General features: G+C 50.8%; 1 protein-coding gene across 2 annotated transcripts in view; it reads left to right on the top strand.

Annotated features, from left to right (window-relative positions):
- The window catches only part of prkn (parkin RBR E3 ubiquitin protein ligase), an 80,432-nt gene that overhangs the window by 37,270 nt on the left and 18,130 nt on the right, over positions 1 to 25,032 (top strand). For both annotated transcript variants that reach the window (XM_064316909.1, XM_064316910.1), the window contains exons 5-7: positions 1,788 to 1,871; positions 2,941 to 3,056; positions 6,152 to 6,288. In XM_064316909.1, the coding sequence (XP_064172979.1) occupies positions 1,788 to 1,871; positions 2,941 to 3,056; positions 6,152 to 6,288 (337 nt within the window). The remainder of the gene's footprint in view (positions 1 to 1,787; positions 1,872 to 2,940; positions 3,057 to 6,151; positions 6,289 to 25,032) is intronic.

Consider the following 25,032-nt stretch of genomic DNA (forward strand, 5'->3'; position numbering starts at 1 on the left):
CTTGTGTGTGTGTGTGTGTGTGAGTTACATACACGCGTGACCAGTCCAGTGGTCTGCAGAGCGCTGTTCCTGACTGAAAGGTCGCAGATGCTCTGAGAGAGTGACAGTCATTTATCACTGGAAGACCGCCGTAAATCTCCGCGTGCGTTTCTCCACAACGAGGCCGATGAGACGAGCTTCCTCTGGCCTCCGCGCTCGCTAACGTTAACTCCAGCGGCCCGGCTGACAGCCGGCAGCCTCCTGACATCCCGTTACGTCTGCTGACGAGTCGCGCCTCTCCGAAGGCAGCGTCACTCACGTCCGTTGTCACAACACGCGCGTCTGTGCCGAGAAACCCGTTTAACGACGTGACGTGCGCCGTCTACCTTCACGTACCGTTCTGTTAGCTCAGCTTGAGCGGGTGTTTTTTTGTTTTTTTTCCCGATCGAGCATGTTGCGCGATTGCGTTTGGCTAAGTGGTTCGCCTCGGCCCGACAGTATCTGGTAGCCTTGCCTCTGGTTCCTCCCTGCCCCCCCGTGCCCCACCCTCCGTGGCCCCCCCTCCCCCTCCGTGGCCCCTCCCCCTCCATGCCCCCCCATCTCACTGCGCGCTGGGCTTCTGCCGGTGTGCGTTAGCAGGTGCAGCTTCGCTCGCCCTGCGCTTTATTCGCCGTTTTATTGAATCGACGCGACCGTAATCGCTTGGGTTTGGCGGAGGAGGGGGCGGCCCCCCCGGCGGACATCTCGCGGGGGGGGGCCCTCGCCCGGCGCCCCTCCGGGCCCCGCAAACGGTCGCCTCGGAGACTAACCGTCGGCTCGGAGACGAAGCGTGTTTGTTAAACAGTAATCTAATTAAGGCTTTTGGAGATCAAGACGTTGATTCGGAATTTAAAACAAAAAAAAGAGAAAGAGAGAAAGAAATAAAAAAAGACCGTTAGGAAAAGAGGAGGGAGGGAGGAAGGACTAAATTAAGAGCGGGAAGCGGCGCGGGTGAATTATTCATGGCGGGCTCCTCGTTAGTCATCTGCATTCAGGGGGAGGGCGTGTCTGAGCGGAGCGGAGCGCAGAGGGGCCCGCGTGACCTTTCGGCGCCGTCTCCGAGCAGGTGTCCGCCCGTGATCTCCGCCCCCCCCTCCCCCCCCCGCCGGATCCGGCCCCCACAAATTAGCGCTCGCCCGCGCTCCTCCGCCCCCCGCTTGGGAGGGGGGGGGGATGGGGGGGGAGTAATGATTTTCTTAACCTTTCAGGGGCTTATTAAGGTGCCTGTCAGAATGTTTAAATGCTTATGCTAATCAGCGGCGGCTAAGCTGGAACGTCGGGGTTGCGGGGGGTGGGTGGGGGGGGGCGAGGCATACCGAGACAGTTCGCGGCCCCGGCGGGTCCGGGACCCGGGGGACTTACGGGGGGTGGGGGTGGGGGGGAGTTAGGGTCGCAGTGTGGGCGTCTCAGGTGAATTCCTGATATAGTTTGGGTTAGTATTAGTAGGGGGAGTTGGGAAAGGGCTTAATGGGAGAGCGGCATTTGGGATTTATAGGGTATTTGTATTGAGGTGAGATTGGTCCTGTGGGATAGTTAGGATAAGTGTTAATTCATGGCGTTTGTGGTTAGATTTAATATGAGGGTTGGGGGTTACGGTTACTCTTAGGGCTGGACTCAGTGAGGGAGTGAGTCCAGAGCAAAGCATGCGGTGCACTCTCTCTCTCTCTCCCTGCCTCATAGATCTGCCCCTGTATGAAGCTCTACTGTGAAGCCTTTTCTCGTGTCAGAGAGTATCTGTAGCAGCAGTGGCTTGTCCTTCTCCTCTGCAGGGACCATCTTGCTGGGATGATGTCCTCCTTCCAGACAGGATCCACGGAGTGTGTCAGTCCAGTGGCTGCGATGGCAGGATGGCGGTAAGATCGCTGTCCAAGCCCTCACAAACCTCACCCTGTCACTCAGAGATCTCCTAAACCTCACCCTGTCACTCAGAGATCTCCCAACCCTCACCCTGTCACTCAGATCTCCCAACCCTCACCCTGTCACTCAGAGATCTCCCAACCCTCACCCTGTCACTCAGAGATCTCCCAAACCTCACCCTGTCACTCAGAGATCTCCCAAACCTCACCCTGTCACTCAGAGATCTCCCAAACCTCACCCTGTCACTCAGAGATCTCCCAAACCTCACCCTGTCACTCAGAGATCTCCCAAACCTCACCCTGTCACTCAGAGATCTCCCAGACCTCACCCTGTCACTGAGAGATCTCCTAAACCTCACTCTGTCACTCAGAGATCTCCCAACCCTCACCCTGTCACTCAGAGATCTCCTAAACCTCACCCTGTCACTCAGAGATCTCCCAACCCTCACCCTGTCACTCAGAGATCTCCTAAACCTCACCCTGTCACTCAGAGATCTCCTAAACCTCACCCTGTCACTCAGAGATCTCCCAACCCTCACCCTGTCACTCAGAGATCTCCTAAACCTCACCCTGTCACTCAGAGATCTCCTAAACCTCACCCTGTCACTCAGAGATCTCCCAAACCTCACCCTGTCACTCAGAGATCTCCCAAACCTCACCCTGTCACTCAGAGATCTCCCAAACCTCACCCTGTCACTCAGAGGTCTCTTAAACCTCACCCTGTCACTCAGAGATCTCCCAACCCTCATCCTGTCACTCAGAGATCTCCCAACCCTCACCCTGTCACTCAGAGATCTCCTGAACCTCACCCTGTCACTCAGATCTCCCAACCCTCACCCTGTCACTCAGAGATCTCCCAGACCTCACCCTGTCACTCAGAGATCTCCCAAACCTCACCCTGTCCTCGATCTCCCCTGCTTCTCCCTCCCTCTCTGCCCCCTCTCTCCTCTCCTCTCCTCTCCCCTCTTGTCCCCTACTCTCTTCTCCTCTCCCCTGCCCTCCTCTCCTCTCCACACCTCTCCTCTCCTCTCCTCTCCCCTCCACACCTCTTTTCTCCTGTCCACAGGAGTTCTACCTGAAATGCGCCGCCCACCCCACCAGTGACAGCGACACATCTGTGGCCCTGGACCTCATCACCGCCAACGTCCGGGGCGTCCCCTGCATCGCCTGTACCGACGTCACGTAAGCATCGCTCGTTTGGCCCAACACGACGCCAAGCTCAGGACAGACAGACAGACAGACATACAGAGAGACAGACAGACAGACAGATATACTGAGAGACGGGCAGGCAAACAAACAGACAGACAGACATACAGAGAGACAGACAGACTGCTATTGCAGGAACAGACAGCTGCTCAGCGTGAGTGAGGCTGAGATTTCTCCCACACTATGCAAGTGGGGCTGAGATTTCTCCCGCACATCGAGAGTGTGGCTGAGATTTCTCCTGCACAGTGTGAGTGAGGTTGAGATTTCTCCTGCACAGCATGAGTGAGGTTGAGATTTCCCCTACACAGCGTGAGTGAGGTTGAGATTTCTCCTGCACAGCATGAGTGAGGCTGAGATTTCTCCTGCACAGCGTGAATGAGTCTGAGATTTCTCCCACACAGCATGAGGCTGAGATTTATCCCACACAATCCGATTGAGGTTGAGATTTCTCCCACAGACTGAGAGTGAGTCTGAGATTTCTCCTGCACAGTGAGAGTGTGGTTGAGATTTCTCCTGCACGGCGTGAGAAATCTCCCCAGTCGTGGGAGATTGGGGGCGACTGGGGCTGGGGAAAGCAGCAGACCTGTCCCCTGCACCTGCGTCATGCGCACAGAGGACAAAGAGAGGAGTCACAATCACCACGGAAACAATGGAGCCAAATTACCCGAACCTGCACTCAAATCAAGATCCCCTGCGGAGCGTGATTGGAGTGGGTCGAGAAGGCGGGGCGATTACCTCCTTAAGTGGGGTTCTGACAGACCCGTTTCTTTCCTCCTGTCTCCTTGGAGACACCCTCCGTTTTTTTTTTTTTTAAGGGACGCCTTCAAGGACGCTTTCTGTGAGGACCCTGGGGTCAAACCGCTCTCGATTCTCCGCCAGGAAGAACGAGTCACTTCATTACAGTAATGGCTTTATGTGCATCCCCAGGAGAATGCGTATCAGAACTCTGAATGTAAGATGCTGTGGTGTGTGTGTGCGTGTGCGTGAGTGTGTATGTTTCAGTGTGACTGAGTGCATGTGCATGCGTGCGTGTGCGTTTGTGTGTGTGAATGCGTGTGCGCGTGTGTGTGCGTGTGTATGTGCATGTGTGTGTACGCGTGTGTGTGATGTGTATGTGTGTGTGTGCGCATATGTGTGTGTGTGGATGTGTGTGTGTGTGTGGGAGTGTGTGTGGGTGTGTGTGTGTGTGTGGGAGTGTGTGTGTGTGTGTGTGTGTGAGTGCGCGCGCGCACGTGTGTGTGTGTGTGTGAGTGTGGCGCGCGGTGTGTGTGTGTGTGTGTGTGTGTGTGTGGGAGGTTAAGCAGGACGGAGAGCGGCGCTTGCTCATAGTGACTGGGAGCTAAGTGGCTGGGTAAAGGGGCAGCGGGGAGCGGGAGTTATGGAGCGTCGGAAGCTCGGCCGCCAGCGCTCCGCGGGGAACGTCACATTCCATAAACCCTCCCATTCCGTGTTCGGGTCGGGAAAGAGAGACAGGGGAGTCGGTCTGAGGGAGCGAGGGAGCGAGGCAGAGCGAGGGAGCGAGGGAACGAGGGAGCGAGGCAGAGCGAGGGAGCGAGGGAAGGAGGGAAGGAGGGAGCGAGGCAGAGCGGGCGACGTTCCGGTCTTTGCCCTTCAGAGACAATCAATAACATCTGTATCTAACCCCCCCCCCAAACGGACTGCTTCCCCCTCTCCACTTCATCCCCCCCCAGCCCCCCCACCCCCCGCCATCTTCCGTATCTAAACAAGATCAGCCTTACCATGCGCCCCCTCCCCGGGAACAAACTCTTCTCATCGCTGTTTTTCTCCAGGATCTAATCCGTCATCCACCGTTTCCCCAGGAAGCTATTTCTGTGTGCCACAAACACACACACACAAACACACACACACACACACGCGCGCACACACACACACACACAGTGCTGTAATGAAAACAGGCTGTGACACAGGCAGGCTTTCACTCTTCCTGATGTTATTATATGTTTTTGTGGCACCGGCGACAGCACCGGGAGAAGTAAGTATTTAGGAGAGAAAAAACTGCCACTGTGGAGTCAGGCTCTTTGAAGTGGAAGAGCGCACAGAGGTGGCTGTTTTTTGGAGCCAGGGGTGCAGGTTCACCCCCGGCGAGGAGGACACTGTGAACACAGGGGGTGCTGCAGTGCTTGAAGTTCCACTTTTGGGGGACTAGAAGAAATTGAGTGCAGAGCCCTCCTGCTCTCTGCGGCCTCAGTTTGACCAGCATTCCGCCTGAGAAACGTTACCATCAGTTTTTCCACAATAACGAAAGCCACTTCCGTCGTAGCACAGCATAATCAGGTTTATGGGGTCCTCTGGGATTTTTAATGCTGCTAACATTTTGAGCATTGCATAGGGATGCCCCATACCCAGGGCCGCCACCCAGGGCTTTGGGAAGATCTCACATTGGGACCCACCACCCCAGAAAATTAATTTCTTTTGAGAGCACTGTCCAGTGGTAACGTGGTGTGTGTCTGTGAGCCCTGTACAGTGTAGCTGTTGGTAACGTGGTGTGTGTCTGTGAGCACTGTGCAGTGTAGCCGTTGGTAATGTGGTGTGTGTCTGTGAGCCCTGTACAGTGTAGCTGTTGGTAATGTGGTGTGTGTCTGTGAGCCCTGTACAGTGGTAATGTGGTGTGTGTCTGTGAGCCCTGTACAGTGGTAATGTGGTGTGTGTCTGTGAGCCCTGTGCAGTGTAGCCGTGGGTAATGTGGTGTGTGTCTGTGAGCCCTGTACAGTGGTAATGTGGTGTGTGTCTGTGAGCCCTGTACAGTGTAGCCGTTGGTAATGTGGTGTGTGTCTGTGAGCCCTGTACAGTGGTAATGTGATGTGTGTCTGTGAGCCCTGTACAGTGGTAATGTGGTGTGTGTCTGTGAGCCCTGTACAGTGGTAATGTGGTGTGTGTCTGTGAGCCCTGTGCAGTGGTAATGGGGTGTGTGTCTGTGAGCCCTGTACAGTAGTAATGTGGTGTGTGTCTGTGAGCACTGTGCAGCGTAGCCGTTGGTAATGTGATGTGTGTATTGAGTTCTCAGGGAGCGCTATAGCAGTGTATTAATGTGTGTGTTTCCTGTTTTTTAGGAGCCCGGTGTTGGTGTCTCAGTGCCCCGACCGCCATGTCATCTGTCTGGACTGCTTCCACACGTACTGCCTCACCAGGCTCAGCGAGCGGCAGTTCTTCCATGACCCGGACATCGGCTACACCCTCCCCTGTGCAGGTACAGTGTGGCTGTTCGTAGTGTGTGTGTGTGTGTGTGTGTGTGTATGTGTGTGGTGTTTGTGTGTGTGTATGTGTGTGTGTGTTTGTGTGTGTGTGTATGTGTGTGCACGTGGGTGTGCGTGTGTGTGTGTATGAGTGTGTTTGTATGTGTGTGTGTGAGTGTGTATGTGTGTGTGTGTGTATACAGAGTAAGCGTGGTGCCCGTGTGTGTGTCTGTGTGTGTATGTGTATGTGTGCGCGTGTGTTTGTGTATGTGCGTGTGTGTATGTGTGAGTGTGCATGCGCGTGTGTATGTGTATATGCGTGTGTATGTGTGAGTGCGTATGTGTGAGTGTGTGTGTGTGTATACGCGTGTGTGTGTATGTGTGAGTGTGTGTGTGTGTATACGCGTGTGTGTGTGTGTGTGTGTGTGTATACGCGTGTGTGTGTATACAGAGTAAGCGCGGTGTGTGTGTGTGTGAGTGTGTGTGTGTATACGCGTGTGTGTGTATGTGTGTGTGTGTGTGTGTGTGTATGTGTGTGTGTGTGTATACAGAGTAAGCGCGGTGCGTGTGTGTGTGAGTGTGTGTGTGTATACGCGTGTGTGTGTATGTGTGTGTGTTTGTATGTGTGTGTGTGTGTGTGTGTGTGTGTGTATACAGAGTAAGCGCGGTGCGTGTGTGTGTATACGCGTGTGTGTGTATATGTGTGTGTGTGTGTATACAGAGTAAGCGCGGTGCGCGGGGAGCGGCGCTGGCTGTCTGTGATTGATGGTGGCGGCTCGCCCTCGGTAAGTGGGAGAGATGGTATCGGAGTGCGGTCCCCCGGGCCTGGTTTTCGCCTGGCCCCGGGCCCCCCTCCCGGCTGCCCCCGCTGGCCCGGGACATCCGTAACTGCCAGACCGTAATGGGGCTCGGGGGTAGGGCTGTGGCTGCTGTCGCTGACGGCACTCTCCTCTCTCCCGCCTCTCCCTCTCTCCCTCTCCCCCTCCGTCTGAGAAAGGGAAGGAGGGATGGCTATCCGTCCTCTGGCCCTGCCAGAGCTGTGTAAGCATGCGTTCGTGCCGGGCCTGCACACGCTGAGCGCTCAGTTTATCTCTGCGTGTGTGTGGAGATTATTAAGTGAGTGGATTATAAAGGACTTTTTAATGTACCTGTTTACTTGCTTTATATTCGGTCGATTTTTTGCGTTCGGTGTGCGCTGTGTGTCCGGGGAGTGGGGGGGGGTGGGGGGGGGACAGCGTTCTGACTCTGTCGTCCTGGCGATCCATCACTGTTTGCGCGACGCGGAAGGGAGATCGCGGAGAAAGGTCAAACTTTCACCGTCAAATGCCATTTCCGCTTTTAAATAACTTTCAACCGGGTGGCAGAGGCGGGCTCCTCTGAAGGGCCGGGATTAAAGTGGAAAACACAAGCTTACAGAATCCCTAAATAAAGATTGGCTGCACTGATAGATGGCACTGCGGGGACTCAGGCTCACCGGAACCGATTTCCCCCGGAAAACGCTGAGCTCGAACCAGCAGTGACGCCACATGACCTTTCTTTTGAAACGGGCATTTACGCTAAGCTTTATTACAGGCTCAGAGTCAACGGTCTGACTGGCTGTCTCCATTTGTCACTTGCACAGAGGCTACGCACCTTTCCTTTTACACAAATTCAATTTCAGGCTCCTGTATGTATATGTGGATGCTATCTCTGTCTAACTCCCCAGTCTCTCTCTTGCTCTCTCTCTCTCTCTCTCTCTTCTCTCTCTCTCCTCTCCTCCCTCTCTCTCTCTCCCTCCCTCTCTCTCTCTCTCTCTCCTCTCTCTCTCTCTCTCCTCTCTCTCTCCTCCCTCTCTCCTCTCTCTCTCTCTCTCTCTCTCTCTCTCTCCTCTCTCTCTCCTCCTCTCTCCTCTCCTCTCTCTCCTCCTCTCTCTCCTCCCCTCGTCTTCCCTCTCCTCCTCTCTCTTCGGCTGTTCTGTCTCTCTGCTCTCCCTCTATCCTCATCTCTCAGCTTTTGAGTGACGCGTGTGACAGGTGACAGCAGTGAATCCAGGTGAAGGTCCACAGTTTCCATTTTTTCGCACATAGTAAAAATGTTCAGTGTTGAACTCTGATGGAGTGCATTTTACACTAATAGAGTAAACTTTACACGGGCATTTAGGTCACAGGTGGGCTCGTATAAGTTGGTTATTACAATAAAAACGTTTTACTGTGTAGGAGTAGATACAGGCCTGAAGCCGCCTGGAGTTAGTCTGTCTGGCGGAAAGGGGGTGCGCTGTATGTCGAGCAAAAACACAGCCCCCCGGTGGGGGAGGGGCTGGGCTGGGCAGTGAAGGGCGTGTTATTTGCCCTTCAACCAGGAAGACTGCTGGTTACCCTGGTGACCCGTCTGTGTCCCGAACGCTGTTGACAACATTCAGTGTTCTTCATGTTTGGGGTTAGGATAAATGGACTGCATTTATATAGCGCTTTTATCCAAAGCGCTTTACAGTTGTTGCCTCTCATTTGCCAGAGCAGTTAGGGGTTAGGTGTCTTGCTCAAGGACACTTCGACACGCCCAGGGTGGGGTTTGAACCGGCAACCCTCCGACTGCCAGACAATCGGTCTTACCTCCTGAGCTGTGTCGCCCCCTCTTTGACACTGACGAGAGAAGCGCGTTTAACGAATAGCCGCGGTTCTCGGGGGGGGCTGCGCAGGCGGCGACGTGTTGGGACTCAGCGCCCATACGCAGCGCCCGCAGGTGCCCCGTCCGCCCGCCCGCCCGCCCGCCCGCCCGCTCGCTCGCAGCGGGGAAAGGGAGATAGCGTCGGATGTGCGCCGGCGGGGCACAAGTTATCAGGCCCGCCTCCATCAGCGAGGCTCAAAAAATGGCCCCAGGTATCAGGGGCTGCCAGCAGCCTGGGAGAGAGGGGGAGCGAGAGGAGGGGGAGAGGGAGAAAGGAAGGGAGAGAGAGAAAGGAAGAGAGCGAGCAGGAGAGAGGAAAAGAGGGAGAGATAGAGAGGGGGAGGGGGGAGAGAGACAGGGAGAGAGAGAGGGAGAGATGGAGGGACAGAGGGAGGGACAGAGGGAGAGAGAGGAGGGAGAGGGAGAGAGAGAGAGAGAGAGAGAGAGACATGAATAACATTTCCGGAAGAAAAAGTGCACAGAATCATTTTTCCTTTAAGATCCTCTATCTTGGCGGATTAATATTCCCGTAAGTACGTGTATCTGATGTGGATTAATAATCCTTTGAGGACCTGCAATCATACAGATTAATAACCCGACCGTAACAAATTGTCTCTGTGAATGGGAAATTATTGATGAAATTGCTTTCTTTACAAAAGGCGCCTCTGTTGCTACAGGATAATTTGTATGGAGAGGAGGGGAAGAGAGGGAGCAGAGAACGCCTGACAGGAGAGATAGAGGGGAAGAGAAATGAAACCGAAGGGGTGCGAGAGAGGGCGGCACTGAGGGAGAGAGGGAATATCGAGCGAGGTGGAGGAACCGAGGGAAAGAGAGGCGGACGGATAGAGAGCTGGTTTTTTGACGCGCTCCCTCCCCCCCCCCCCAAAGATAAGCCGTTCGATCCCCATCCTGGAGGGGTTAATGCGGTTCCTCAGTCAAAGCGCTCCCTGGCGTGCGTCTAACCAGGCGCTTCAGGCGGTGGTGGTAAAAAAAAATAAATAAAATAAAAATAAAAATAAAAAAGGTGGTTTAGCTGCAGTCAGTCAAATAAAGATAATCTGGGCAGCGATGTGTGCGGGACGGATGAGCGGGCCGGCGGATGCCATCTGATATTGTCTCGGGCGGCGTGTGGGAGGCGCTGCAGATTTTCGGGTTTTGTGTGCGAACCGAGCTGGGGCGAGCCTCTGGAAAAGAAGGCTTTAATAGAGAGAGAAAGAAAAGAGAGAGAGAGAGAGAGAGAGAGATTTGAAACCGTGTCTGCGGAATAAAGTGCCTGTTCTGCGCAACGAGGCTTTTGTTGTTGCTCTTTAAAAAAAAGAAAGAAAAAAGAAATACATGTTCTTTGCAGTGGCACCCCCCCCACACAGATAAGAACCGTGCCACAGATCTCCAGGGGACCAGGAAATGTGTTTACACCGGGAACACTCTGCAATGGAAGTGGCCTCCGTCAGAAGCGCATTTAAAGATAACATCCACACGGGCCGCACACGCCGCCACACACACAGCGCTCCTGTTCAGAGACAACGTACTTACATAGTGTCGTGTTCTCGTTTTTATAGAGAATACTATTCTCTGTGGTATTCTCATTTTTATATAAAATACTATTCTCTATGGTATTCTCATTTTTATAGAAAATACTATTCTCTATGGTATTCTCATTTTTATAGAAAATACTGTTCTCTATGGTATTCTCATTTTTATATAAAATACTGTTCTCTATGGTATTCTCATTTTTATAGAAAATACTGTTCTCTATGGTGTTCTCGTTTTTATAGAGAATCCTATTCTCTATGGTATTCTCGTTTTTATAGAGAATCCTATTCTCTATGGTATTCTCATTTTTATAGAGAATCCTATTCTCTATGGTTAGGCCATTCTCATTTTTTATGCGTTTGGAAAAAGTTAGCCTGCGTCTTTATCTAGGGGCTTAATGAGCAGTTCAAATGTAAGAGGAAAAAAAAAAGTGATTTCGCAGTCTGTAAGATGCCCCCCATTAGTGCACATTTTAAATAACCCAGGCTCCCCTCGTTAATCTCCCCCCGTTCCCTAATTGCACACCTTTCATTACCTCCACCCCGTCGCCACCTCTATAAGAGGTTTATCGCCCTTCCGTGAATGGCGCTATCGTGCTTTTGTTTTCAGATCCATATTACCTCGGATGGAATGTGGAGGAGTGTGAAGTTATATGGAGGAGTATTAAGTTTGAAGGCTCCCTTTAATAGAGGTAGTCTAATATTCCTGGGAGGGTCCTCTTCTCTCTCTCCCCCCCCCCTCCCCCCCCCCGAATCGCTCGCCTTTCAACTAGGAAATCTCATCGCAGAGATTCTCCACCCCATAGTGCCTCTTCTTCTTTTATTGTATGTATGATAAAATAGCACGAGGGAGGGAGGGGGGTCTTAAATAATAGAATAATAAAATAAAAAAAGCACAGAGCGGCCCGCAAAATCCATGTGTATAAATGTTGGATGAACGTGGAGGTGCGTGTCAGAGATCAGACAAAGGTGAGATCTTTAATATCTGCGGGGGGGGTTATGACTTTTGGAGAGTTCCATTTTCAGTGTTAACACAGGATGAGCAGGATGTCGACTAAAAGACTTGAAGCAGCCTCTTTTCTAATGTCTTTTTTTTTTCCCCCCGTGTTCGATTTTCTGCCAAGCAACGCGTTGTCAGTTTCGATTCCATTCTCAGTTTGCTTTCCTGTCCTGTCAAAACTACGCTCGTGTTTCCAAAGCATGTACTGCACGCGTGGCTTAAAAGCAAATTGCGATACTCTTTCACAAAATAGAAGAATATATAGGACAGTAATCAAAAGAGAAAGAATGACCGACAGTATACATTAATAAAAAATAATTATACGTGTTGAATTATAAAGATGTTCTTTGGTATGAAAAGGCAAGTAAAGTTAAACACACAGAATACAGCACTTATATCTGTTTTCGAGGTAAGAATAATCCCAGATGTGGTGATAAAAACCCGTAGAATGCTGCGTTACTGAATTATTCCATCTAATAATTTTTTTTCTTTTTCATTTCAGAAAAATAAATGAGTGACAACTACTATATTTGTATTAATCTATGCATTAAATTCACATGTTCTCTATTCTTTAGACCGTACAGTATTTTGCGAGGGTAAATAAAATCCAGTGAAACTAGTTCCTGGTAGGGAAAATAAAGGTTCTTTTAGCCAAAAAAAAAAAGATCTCGCCTGATTGAACGGTCTAAAAAAAACGAAACGCGTTAAAGCAGGCGAGTCTCTGACCCCCCCTCAGCCTCGGCTCGCAAAACTCCTCACAGACGGAAGAGCAGAGGTGCGAGGCGAGGGACGGAGAATGACTGACGCGCCGGCTGGCTTTTCCGGCGCGTGGGAAAGACGAGAGGGGGATCGCTTCTGACAGCGGACGGGTTTATCAGAGCGCCGGGGCTGTGCGATCGCTGTCACGCCGCAGACGGGCGTAAATTAAACCCGTCCGGTCGCTTCTGGCCGCGCGCTCGCGGTTAACCCGACCCCGGCGCCGGCTGTCCTCCGGCGTGAGCCCGGTGTCCGTCGCCAGGCTTGTGCTCGCCGAGCGCACGTTCGGTCCCGTAAATATGTCTCTGTTTCACTGCGTCTTTCTCTGTGACGGTTAGGTTCCCGTAGCGATCATGGTTCATATTGAGTTTTTATGCTTATTTCCCTCTGCCCGGGTTGTGTCTTACCTGCGCTACGACCTGCCTCACTGCTGTGACCTGCCATATCTGTGGTGTGACCTGTCTTACCTGCGCTACGACCTGCCTTACTGCTATGACTGCAACGCTGTCCACTACTGCCTAGTGGTTTGTGACCTGTCTACCACCTACGCGCCTACGACCTGCCCGTCACCTGCCTACTGACCTGCCATATCTGTGGTGTGACCTGTCTTACGCTGCTCACGGGACCCTAGGTGACTTACCCTAGCTGCTTACTGCATGACTCTCTGTGGACTGCTTACTCGCTAGCCTGCTCTAACTGCTACTGTGACCGCTATTACCTGTGTTACGACCTGTCTTACTGCTATGACCGCTATTACCTGTGTTACGACCTGCCTTACTGCTATGACCGCTATTACCTGTGTTACGACCTGCCTTACTGCTATGACCGCTATTACCTGTGTTACGACCTGCCTTTCTGCTATGACCGCTATTACCTGTGTTACGACCTGTCTTACTGCTATGACCTCTATTACCTGTGTTACGACCTGTCTTACTGCTATGACCGCTATTACCTGTGTTACGACCTGTCTTACTGCTATGACGCTATTACCTGTGTTACGACCTGCCTTCTGCTATGCCGCTATTACCGTGTACGACCTGTCTCGCGACCGCTACTACCTGCTGCGAGCACCTGCCTCGTTTGCAGCTGCTGCCAGCGCGATTAATTCCGCCGCCTCGTCAGAGCGCGGGGAGAGGGAAACAGGCCCATTAATCCTCATCAACATCCCCGTCACTGCCAGGAGCGAGGGAGCCACACACTCCTTAATCAAAGAGATAATTACAAGATAATTAGCAGGTTGGAAATTTGGACACAAAAAAAAAAAAAAAAAAAAGAAACAATTTTACTTCCACCGTCTGAGGCAGATTGATGTGCGGCCTGCCTCGGGTTGGGCGGGGCCACCAGAAGGGAGGGAGGGGCTTTGGGGACAGAGAGAGAGGAGACAGGATTATGGATGTGGTGTGTTTTGTGTGTGTGTGTGTGTTTGTGAGCATGTGTGTGTGTGTGTGTGTGCTGTCTGTGTGTGCGTGCATGTGTGTTTTGTCTGGGTGCGCGTGTGTCTGTGTTTGTGAGCTTGCATGTGTGGTGCATGTGCATGTGCAAGTGTGCATGCGTGTGTGTGTGTGTATGTGTGTGTAGTGTCTGTGTGTGTGTTTCTGAGCATGTGTTTGTGTGTAGTATTTATAGGTATGAGTGTGTATGTGTGTGCATGTGTTCGTGTGTTCTTTGCCTGTGTGTGTGTGTGTGTGTGTGTGCGAGCATGTCCATATCTGTGTGTGTGTGTGTGTGTGTGCGAGCATGTCCATATCCGTGTGTGTGTGTGTGTGTATGTGAGATTTGTGTGTGTGCAGCGAGTGTTACACCAGGGTTTTTTATGACCTCGTGGGGACCTGTGGAAGTAACTGGGGTCCTCACCTACTGAAGAGGACAAAGTAGAAATCAGAGCTGTGAGTCTCAGAGGGCCTTTTCCGCCTCCTCCTCTCCAGCCTGTGCGAGCTCTCATCTCCACCTCAGCCAACCGCACAGAGACTCCAACACCCAGGGGACCCCGGGCTAGGCTAGCGGCACTCCAATGAGGCGGAGAGAGAGAGACTCACAAAGAGCGGTTACTTCACAGAGGAACAACACATCGTACATGTGTGTGGGGGAGTGTGTGTGTGGGTGTGTGTGTGCGGGTGTGGGTGTGATCATGCATGTGTATGTGAGCATGCGTGTGTGTGTGTGTGGGTATGTATCTGTGTGTGTGTGTGTATGTGTATGTGTGTAGGTATGTATCTGTGTGTTGGTGTGTGTGTGTGTGTGTGGGTATGTATCTGTGTGTTGGTGCATGCGTGAGCATGTGCGTGTGTGTGTGTCCATGCGTGTGTGTGTGTGTGTGTGTGTGTGTGTGGGTATGTATCTGTGTGTTGGTGCGTGAGCATGTGCTTGTGTATGTGAGCATGCGTGTGTGTGTGTGTGTGTGTGGGGGTATGTATCTGTGTGTTGGAGTGTGTGTGTGTGTGTGTGTGTGTGGGTATGTATCTGTGTGTTGGTGCGTGGGTGAGCATGTGCGTGTGTATGTGTGTGTCTCCATGCTTGTACTCCTGCAGCAGCTGGAGAGGAGCTTAATTCAGAATGAAAGATGGGAGGCAACCGTCTGAATTTTTATGGAAGACGGTGGATCTGAAAGACAGAAGTGTGGCCATTACTGCCAGCACCACAATCCAGGAGAGTTCAATATGTCTCCTTCTCAACAAACTTTTTTTATAAGAGCAAGGAATAGGAATAGGATTGACCACTGTTCTGTATGCCAGCATACTGAGAGAGAGAGAGGGAGACGTCATATCAGACAGACGTCAGAGAGACAGACAGATTGAGATGCAAAATAACAGACACCGAGGCTATGGAGACTATGCGGAAGAAAGCACTAATATCATGGGTCATCACTCAAATGTGGGTCACGGTTGCAGCTGCAGGCAGGGTTGTGAAATTATGATTTATGACTGACACCTTACATACAGAGCAATTATACCTCTCACTGCTTCGGTGTTTGCAAAGGTGTTTTTTGATGCATTATTGAGCCACAGACTTAGACGGCAACATCATGGTATCAAACACTGTGCATGGAGTTTCTGAAAATGTAAAAAAATATATATTTTTTTTTAATATAGCCCTTTTTTTTCTATTTTTTGTAATGTTGACTTGAGAATGTCATTTGACTAGCTGGCAAGGAAATTAGCTGGAAAACTAATTACAGTTACGTCTCTTAAAGCAGGCTTTTTTTTTTTATCTGACACCTACAGGAAATGGCCCCTTTTAAAAAAAAAAATTGTAATGTTGACTTGAGAATGTCATTGTACTAGCTGGCAAGGAATTTAGTTGGGAAACTAGTTAAAGCTACATCTTGTAAAAGCAGGCAGTTTTTTTTTTTATCTGACACCTGCAGGTGGTCAAACACAGGAAGGTCTCTGGACTGCAGCTTCCAGCATGAATCCAGAATCCAGCGTGCGTTGCTCGCTGTGTGCCGCAAGGGAAAGGACATAGATAGCAAAATGAGCTGAAGCACTTGTGTTGTGTTGAAGTTTTTTGGAGATATGAGCATGAGAGGGAAGCTGTTGCGAAACTAAATATATTCTGCTATTAAAGGCAGTTTGGAACAGTCAGCACTATCTGTGTGTGTGTGTGCTTGCACGTGTGTGCGTAGGCACGTATAGTGTGTACTGTATGTTACACAAGGAAACAACTATTTCTATGGAATGGTGCTATTGATGCATTACCTCCACCTGTAGTTCTTCTTGTGTAGCTACAAGTGACTCAGCGTTGGCTATTAAAATATAAAAGATGCTAAGACATCAAATTTTTCCGTATTGGCATTTTTCACTAAGTGCACTGCAGTATTATGGGTGATGCATGATAATGAAATGATCACATCGTTATAATATGATTTTGGGGAATCCGTTGCAATAACTCTTTCTGGCAATTTTTGCTGTAGCTTAAACCGCACTGCTTCAAAGCATTCAGCTACAAAAATTTACTTATGGCTGAGGTCAAGTGCACAGTGACGGTGATAAATCTGATACTGGCCTGGTCTTCTGCAGTGACAGCCCGGCCACCATTCATCAGAATCGATAAATACAGTCACACACACACACACATACAGTGCTGTGAAAAAATATTTGTCCCCTTCCTGATTTCCTTCATTGGTGCGTATTTGTCACGCTGAAGTGTTTCAGGTCTTTAGACAAAATCCAATATCAGACAAATGGAATCTGCATAAACACAAAACATCCATCCATCCATTATCCATCTATGGTTGATAATGTGGGTGTTTGGATAACTTTTTCCGTTAAATAAACGAAATCGTAATTTTAGAAATGTGTTTTGCATTTACTCATTTTCCCTTGGTTTTATTTATATTTACATTTTTGTTTAAATGTCTGAAACCATCCAGTGTGACAAATATGCAATAATGGAGGAAATCGAGAAGGGGTGGCAAATGCTTTTTTTTATGGCGCGGCTGTCTGCGTTGTAATTAAACATCCATCCCTCCTTACTGGTTTATAGCGAACCAGTCAGGCCTGCTCCGGCGGATCGATTGGCCCTCACCCTCCTTTACTTAAGCACGGGTAACGGAAGAACGGGCTGATGTTCCTCTATTCAGGAGGAGTTTAAAGAGCAGCGGGGCTGATTTTCGTCTGTTCAGGAGGAGTTTAAAGAGCAGCGGGGCTGATTTTCGTCTGTTCAGGAGGAGTTTAAAGAGCAGCGGGGCTGATTTTCGTCTGTTCAGGAGGAGTTTAAAGAGCAGCGGGGCTGATTTCGTCTGTTCAGGAGGAGTTTAAAGAGCAGCGGGGCTGATTTCGTCTGTTCAGGAGGAGTTTAAAGAGCAACGGGGCTGATTTTCGTCTGTTCAGGAGGAGTTTAAAGAGCAGCGGGGCTGATTTTCGTCTGTTCAGGAGGAGTTTAAAGAGCAGCGGGGCTGATTTCGTCTGTTCAGGAGGAGTTTAAAGAGCAGCGGGGCTGATTTTCGTCTGTTCAGGAGGAGTTTAAAGAGCAGCGGGGCTGATTTTCGTCTGTTCAGGAGGAGTTTAAAGAGCAGCGGGGCTGATTTTCGTCTGTTCAGGAGGAGTTTAAAGAGCAGCGGGGCTGATTTCGTCTGTTCAGGAGGAGTTTAAAGAGCAGCGGGGCTGATTTCGTCTGTTCAGGAGGAGTTTAAAGAGCAGCGGACGGCGCGTGTAGCGGGAGGGAGAGGCCGTGGACGCGTTCGCTCGAGAGACGCGTTGCTCAGAGAGATTGTGCGGCGAACTGATCTCTCTCACACGTCCAGGTGTCTATCAGCACCTGCTTGGGTCAGGGGTCCCGGAGAGCGACGTGGGTGACTGCTATTACGTGAGATTGTTGATATGTGTGTCTGTTTGTCTGTTTGTCTGTGTGCACGTGTGTGTGTGTGTGTGTGTGTGTATATGTGTGTTTGTGTGTGTGTGTGTGCGTATGCGTGTGTATGTGTGTGTGTGTATGAGCGTGTGTCTGTGTGTGTGTGTATGTGCATCTGTGTGTGTGTGTGTGTGTGTGTGTGTGTGTGTGTGAGAGAGAGAGTGTGTGTGTGTATGTGTGTGTATGTCTGTGTGTATGTCTGTGTGTGTGTGTGTGTGTGTGTGTGTGTGTGTGTGTGTCTGTGTGTGTGTGTGTGTGTGTATGTGTATGTGTGTGCGTGTGTGTGTATGTCTGTATGTGAGTGTATGTGTGTGTGCGTGTGTGTGTGTATGTGAGAGAGTGTGTGTGTGTACGTGTGTGTCTGTGTGTGTATGTCTGTGTGCGTTTGTGTCTTTATTTACACAATGCCTGAATGCGGTTCCCTCCTCTGTAATGGCCGTGGCGAGTGAGCGCATGTCTGCGCACGTCTGCGCACGTCTGCGCACGTCTGCGCAGCAGGTGCAGCAGGTTCTCCAGCCCTTTGTGCGCTCGGCTGCCCTTCATGGGCCGCAAGGACGTTAAAAATGAGATTTGGAAAGCTTCAATCCCCGTTTATCAGCTGGCAGAGGCCCGGGGCAGGGGGACGGGGTGAAATATGGCACATATTTATATCTGCTGAGGAGACACTAACCGGGCTTTTTATATGAGTATTGATTCAGTGCTTTATGAAAAAGGCACTTTTTTTTTGTTATCTGTTTCGGCTAGTTATTAAAGTGGAAATTGAGTTATAATTCTGATGGATTTTTCCGGCACGTTCGGGTCCTGGTCGTAGTATTTATTTTTTTTTCCTCCCTCACTGGCTCACTGTGAACTTGACCTGCTTTTGTGATTGCTCCTTCCCCTGCCGCCCACCCCCGCTGCCCCTCCCGGATCCACTTCCGTACCCCCCCCCCACCGATCATCCGCCCCCTGTCCGGGGGTTCATGTGGGTTCGGTCAGCGGAGCCGACCGCGTTGTATTTCACGTTGTCTTCCTTCCGCCTGCGTTTAAGATGCTGGATGTCAGAGCTGTGCTCCCGCTGCCCCTGATCATTTGGCTCGCTGCGCTGCGCTGGCAGGAAGTGCAGTACTGCGTGACCGCGGCTGCGCGGCTCGGCTAGCGGAAACCAGCACCGGCCCGGCCGTAGGCATCGCGGAGGATGTGAGCGTCAATCTTCACGCCCCTGACTTAATCGAGGTGGTTGCAGCAATGAAACGGGCCTAATTTGTACCAATATGAATGGGTGTTCCACATTTGGATAGAAGCAAAAAAAAACTTTATTAGCCGATGTGAGAGTACATGGTAACACAGTGGTTGACGCACTGGATTGAAATTGACAGATGAAGCTCTCTCGTTGGTCTACCTTCCAGAAAAAGGTGTGCGGGCGTGGTCAGGCCTATCTGTAGGTCACATGGGACTGGTCTGGGTAAAGTATCCAAGGTAGCCCACAGTTTCAGCCTGTGGGAAGCTGATAGGGGAATGGGGCGTTTAGCCAAAATTCAGTGGCATCTGTGTGTAGCATTCTTCATTTTCCAAGTGCAAATTCCATGTGCAGTGGCCTCCATTCAGTATTCTGGGTATGAGAAACGTGCCTTATTATTAACTTAATAATTCATAGGATTGTTGATAATATAATTATTGTAAACACAGACTATTGTATATAATTAGCTCTCTCCAATGAGCTGAAACTGGTAAACGCCGACTCCCACTTATTTACATCCTGCCTGAACGGGCAGAGGGAGCGGCATGTTGACTGAAGAATGTTCCAGAAAAGGGTCCAGGTTGCTCTGGTGCACCCTGGGAAATGCAGTGTAAATGCATTGCCGTCGCGGCCCTCTGAGCCTCCATCCGCCTACACTGTAAACCTGCCCGCGGAGGAGGAGGAGGAGGTGTCAGGCGCCTGAGAGAGGGTGGGCGAGAGAGAGAGAGAGGGCCTGGTCATGTGACTTGGTCATGTGACTCGTCTCTCGCGGAGGGGTGAGCGTGGAGTGAAGAAGGAGAACGAGGGAGGAGAGCTGGTGGGACATGTGCGTGTCACTGTATTCGGTATTCTCTCTCTCTCTCTCTCTCTCTCTCTCTGGGCTCCTTCAGTTAGTCTAACCCTCCACTCCTCCCTTTTTATGTATCTGTGTCTCTTCCACTTTCTTCCTCTGATCTTTTCTTTTTTTATTTTTGGATCGTGGCTAATCTTTTTTTTGTTTTTTTTTTGTAGTTGTTGAGAAACGGGGAAGCAGAGACCCGTTTTCCTCCTAAGAAGCTTTCCATTACATTACATTACAGGCATTTAGCAGACGCTCTTATCCAGTGACTTACACAACTTTTTTTACATCGCATTTACCTCACCCATTACACTACACTGCCTGCCCAACAGCAGTACGGGCTCTCACACTGAGAGGGTAAATACAGCGGTGTTAAGATGTGGTGGGAGGCACTGGGGCCCACGGTGTGGTCACCTTCTAAGCCATTGTGTCTGGTTCAGTGTAAATGAAATGAGGCTTGATATACTGTACGCAGCGCACAGAAAGAAAATCGGGCGGCTGCTGCCGTGTTGTGAGTCACCTGCAGGAGAGTTGCTTAACGCGCTGCGATTCGTTCCCCGTTTCCTCAGCTGAATCTTAATTGGCCAGCTCACTTCCTGGTCTGGTTGCTCACTAGCGCCAGTGCGGTTAGCGCCAGTGTAGTGTCTGGACTGTCAGCCACCCGCTTCAATGCAAGTCAATGCAATGCAGCAACACAGTCAAAATACGATCGATCGTTTTTTCCCATTTTGAACATGTAGTCGTTTTTTCTTCGTCTGGTGTCTCAACGTGTGTTATTGTGTTATTTGGACAAGATAGCGGACGGTTTGCGTCACTCGGGAACGTGGTATCGCACACGCTTAGTGATGGCTCTGGGACTGTCAGTCACACTGTGCCTGGATTCAACCTGGACTTCATGACTAATGGACTGCATTTATATAGCGCTTTTATCCAAAGCGCTTTACAATTGATGCCTCGCGTTCTATATAAGGGTCCCCCCTTTTTCCTCTCAGTGCAGTTTTTGGAGCCAGAGACTGTGGTTTCAAAACCCTTTTCTCAAATCCACGGAAAGCCAATGGCTGACGTCACAGCCACTTTGTCACATGTCCATATTTTGTCTATGGTCTGGATCCCGCCGGTAACAAAAGTGGCTGGGAGATCCACAGAGCGTCTCCTGGGGAGGCAGGTCTTCAGCTGGCAGTGGCCGTCCGCCCTCTGCTTCATCGCTCAGTAGCGCCCCCTCTGGTGGGTCTGGGGGACAGCGATACGCCTGTGCCAGCCGAGCAGTCCTCTGGCGTGGTAACCGATGCAGCTTTACTTGGCGCCGCCGTCGTGTCGGTACGCGGGGAAGAAACAGCTGGCGGCGTCGGCCGCTTCTGATGGACGTGCGCGCCAGCTGGGGTTTGACAGGAAGCGCAGCGGCGGCGAGACCAGGAACGGGCGAGCGCTCGGTCTTCGTTAGCGGGGGCTAACGGCTAATTCCTCTCGACCGTCGGATGTGGGCTGTAGTGCTTTCAGGTGCGACTGAAAACCCCCCCCTCCTTTTTTTTTAAGCTTTTTCCGGCGAAACGGGGCGCTTCCTTTCTCATTCGGTCAGCGGGTCTGTGGATACCGCGTAACGGCCTTTACGCCCGTCCTGGCCAACGGAAGCGCGAGAGCCGCTTACCGCCAGGACCGGATTTAAGAGGACCTCCTGTCCGCCTGTCCAGGGGAAGCGTTTACGTCGCTCGTCGATGTCCCAGTCGTTCCAAAAAGACTGACGGCGAGGAAGAACCAGGATCAGGACAGACGAACGGCCCGGGCCTGGACGGTATAGTATATACGGGGTCATCATCCGCCCTCTGTGAACCCGCATCAGTATGCTCCGCTGCTATTGCTGTTTTTATTTATTTTTTATTTATTTATTTTTTTTTGCTTATTGAGGAATAAAATGTTTTTTGATATGAACCTGCTCTGGAAGTAAAGCCCGGGCAAGGAGCTTTGCCATCAGGAGCTCAGATAAGGGGCTCTTTGCGCTGTAGTGCTTTTAAGTCCCCGAGCCTTTGAAGTGAGGCAATTGGTTTTCACTTCTTGTATCGCCATGGAAACCGTTGCCCCCCCCCGTCCGCGAAAGGTTCCGGATTGCGAGCGCCTGAGCGGAGGGGCGTCGGCCCCCCTCGCCGTCGCCGACCTGTGGGAGGCTGCCCTTTCCTCCCGGGCTAGGGGGAGGTCGCCCAATTAGGGGGGGCGGCAGGGGGTTGAGCGTGTCACTTCCAGGTGTGAGCGTGTCACTTCCAGGTGTGAGAGTGGGAGGTAGTCCCACAGGTGTGGGGGATGTTAGGTCAGACTAAACAAGACTGTCCACGTCCACTTGGAAATTTGTCTTTGGCATCACCAGGAGGATATATGTACTGCATGTTCACAATATAAATAGCAATGCATGTTTCAGGACGATACATTTGCAAAACAAAAAAAACATTATTGCAATGTTGAACAACAATCCACACTTAATATTTTATTTTCAGGATCTTCAAGAGCAGCAGGTCAGAGGTGTGATTAAGAGAGAAAGGAGGTGGGGGAAAAAAAATATATATATTGTGTTCAGAAGAACGTCTGCACTTCTGTGGAACAAATTTCTCGTGCTTGTTCTTTCTGGCCCAGGGCATTCTGTACTGCAGCCTTGGGGAAGAATTCCAAAATAGGATTTGAGAGGCTGTGCTGAATCACCTACGGCACGTGCCTCATGATAGACGCAGGTGGTAAACTGGTCGTGGAGGCAGGTCACGTGTCTGCCTGTCACCAGTGCCCAACGCCATCACCTTGGCCTGTTTAACGCCTGCGTCTGTCATACAGCAAGGCATGCGTTGGCTTTTTTTTCGGTTTGTTTTTACTCTTGACTCTCATGTTGCCGTGTCGCATCGACATCTGAAAGTCTGGTGCTTTCCAGTCCCCTTTTGTAGATGCTTTCTAGGACATGCTGGCTAACTCTGATACCCTTTAACTTACTGATTAGAAAGAGGCACTGGCTGTCTTTAAAAATAAAATAAAAAATACTAATAATAAAAATAAGTGGGCTATTGTCACTCCCAGGCAGTGGAATGTGAACATAAGGATGCATCACTGAGGAGAACAGGCCGTTCTGCTCTCTCCACGGTCACCGTTGACCTGCAAACCATCGATCAATCAATCAATTTTTATTTGCATAGCGCTTTTAACAAAGGAGCTTTGTCACAAAGCAGCTTTACAGAGAACCGGCCCCCAAAGAGTAAGCCTAGGGCAACAGTGGCAAGGAAAAACTCCCCGACTGATGGCGGGAAGAAACCTTGAGCAGAACCGAACTCGGGGGGGGGACCCGTCTGCCGCGGGCAGGCCCCAGTTTGTTATGGAAGCACTGGTTTGTTATGGAAACCAGCGAGGGTCGGGCACAGCGTCCGGTCTGGAAGCCTGCGCTAGGCCTGCGCTGTCTCTGCCGCGCGTCACCGCTGTGTGTGGGAGCGAGCCTGCCGCTCGCCCGGGTACGGAAGTGAGAGTGACAGACCGGGGGGGCGGGGGGGCGGGCGGGGGGAGTGTGTTTTTTTAATAGTATCCACCTCCAGTGCATGATTATCACAGGGGGGACACTATCGCCACGGGAGATCTGCAGGTTTCCGTGGCCGCGGCCGGCTTCGATTAGAGACGCTGTTTACTTCCTGTCTCCCGTGTTATCTGGTGTCGGCCTCCAGACTGATGAGTGTGTAGTAGTAGTAGTAGGCCGCAGCGGCCTGGGAAATGAACAGATCTCAGATGGAAGAGTTGTTGTTGTTGTTGTTGTTGTTGTGTTCTGCGCGTCGGAAGGCGAGCGTGTAATTTGTCACGCGTGGCGATTGTGAAACGCACAGACCGCGCGTCCCATGAGCCTCAGCAGAGAGGAGACGCGGCACCCTTTGATTTCGGAGGGGGAAGGTGAAGTCCGATAATGGAACTCATTTGTCAAAACCCTGACCTTGTCCGAAATAGCTTTTGTCTTTTAACGAGAGTGTGGGAAAGGCGTAATACACTGGTTAAGGAGGGATTGATACCCTGCCCACCTCAGTTACAGTACGTCTGCATCTGAAGCACCCGTGGAAAGGCGGCGCCAAATGCTATCTGCATTTCGACGGCCTTCTCAACACAATATTCTGGCGAACGTGAGAATTTCCAGAGGCGTGCGGATTCCTCGCAGTTTCGTTTTTGTGGCTAGGCGAGCGACGAAGGCGTCCCGCTGTATCATGATCGAAATTTGCCAAATGACCCTCCCACGGTATGTATCTCGCTGGAATGGGGTCAACGGAATAATTGTGAGGCGAGCTTTACCCCTCCCTCCCTCGCTCCCTCCTTCTCGACTTTCTCTCTTCCAGCGCACTTTCACAATGTCACAGTCTGTCGGGAGCCGTGCCGTACAGTAAATGAGACGTCCGGCGGCTCCTGCCTCAGCCGCGCGCTCCCCTGCAGTATAATTACTGACTCGCCTTTTCCGACTCGCGCGGGCCCGTAGCGGATACTCCCTCGCTAATGGCCGCTTACTTCTTGAAGAATGCATAAATTATCTCCCTGACAGGGAGGAAGAATGCTTTAAAAAAAAATAATAATAAAAAAAAACCAGCCACACCTCGCAGTGCCTTTAAAAAATCAGCCACACCTCCCTGTGTCTTTTAAAATCAGCCACACCTCCCTGTGTCTTTTAAAATCAGCCACACCTCCCTGTGTCTTTTAAAATCAGCCACACCTCACTGTGTCTTATAAAATCAGCCACACCTCGCTGTGTCTTTTAAAATCAGCCACACCTCACTGTGTCTTTTAAAATCAGCCACACCTCCCAGTGTCTTTTAAAATCGGCCACACCTCGCTGTGTCTTTTAAAATCAGCCACACCTCACTGTGTCTTTTAAAATCAGTCACACCTCGCTGTGTCTTTTAAAATCGGCCACACCTCCCTGTGTCTTTTAAAACCAGCCACACCTCACTGTGTCTTTTAAAATCAGCCACACCTCGCTGTGTCTTTTAAAATCAGCCACACCTCGCTGTGTCTTTTAAAACCAGCCACACCTCGCTGTGTCTTTTAAAACCAGCCACACCTCGCTGTGTCTTTTAAAATCAGCCACACCCCGTTGTGTCTTTTAAAATCAGCCACACCTCACTGTGTCTTTTAAAATCAGCCACACCTCGCATTGCTTCTTACATCAATCAGAAAAAAAACATCAACAAATTCTAATAAATTGGCAATTTCGCTCTTATAAAAATAGTGTAAAGCAGGTCTGCTGAACTCCAGGTCCTACAGGCCGCGGTGTCTGCAGGTATTTTCTCCAACTGTGCACTACACTTTCACTAATGAGCTTACTTCCTGAACCGAGGAGGTAAAGTAATTAGTGAAATTATGTGGTGTAGTACATTGGTGGAGCAAATATATACTCGCAGGACCTGCAGTTGAGTAGCGCTGACCTAAAGT

This window comes from Anguilla rostrata, chromosome 18, assembly GCF_018555375.3.
Source record: "Anguilla rostrata isolate EN2019 chromosome 18, ASM1855537v3, whole genome shotgun sequence".
NCBI classification, from domain to species: Eukaryota; Metazoa; Chordata; class Actinopteri; order Anguilliformes; family Anguillidae; genus Anguilla; species Anguilla rostrata.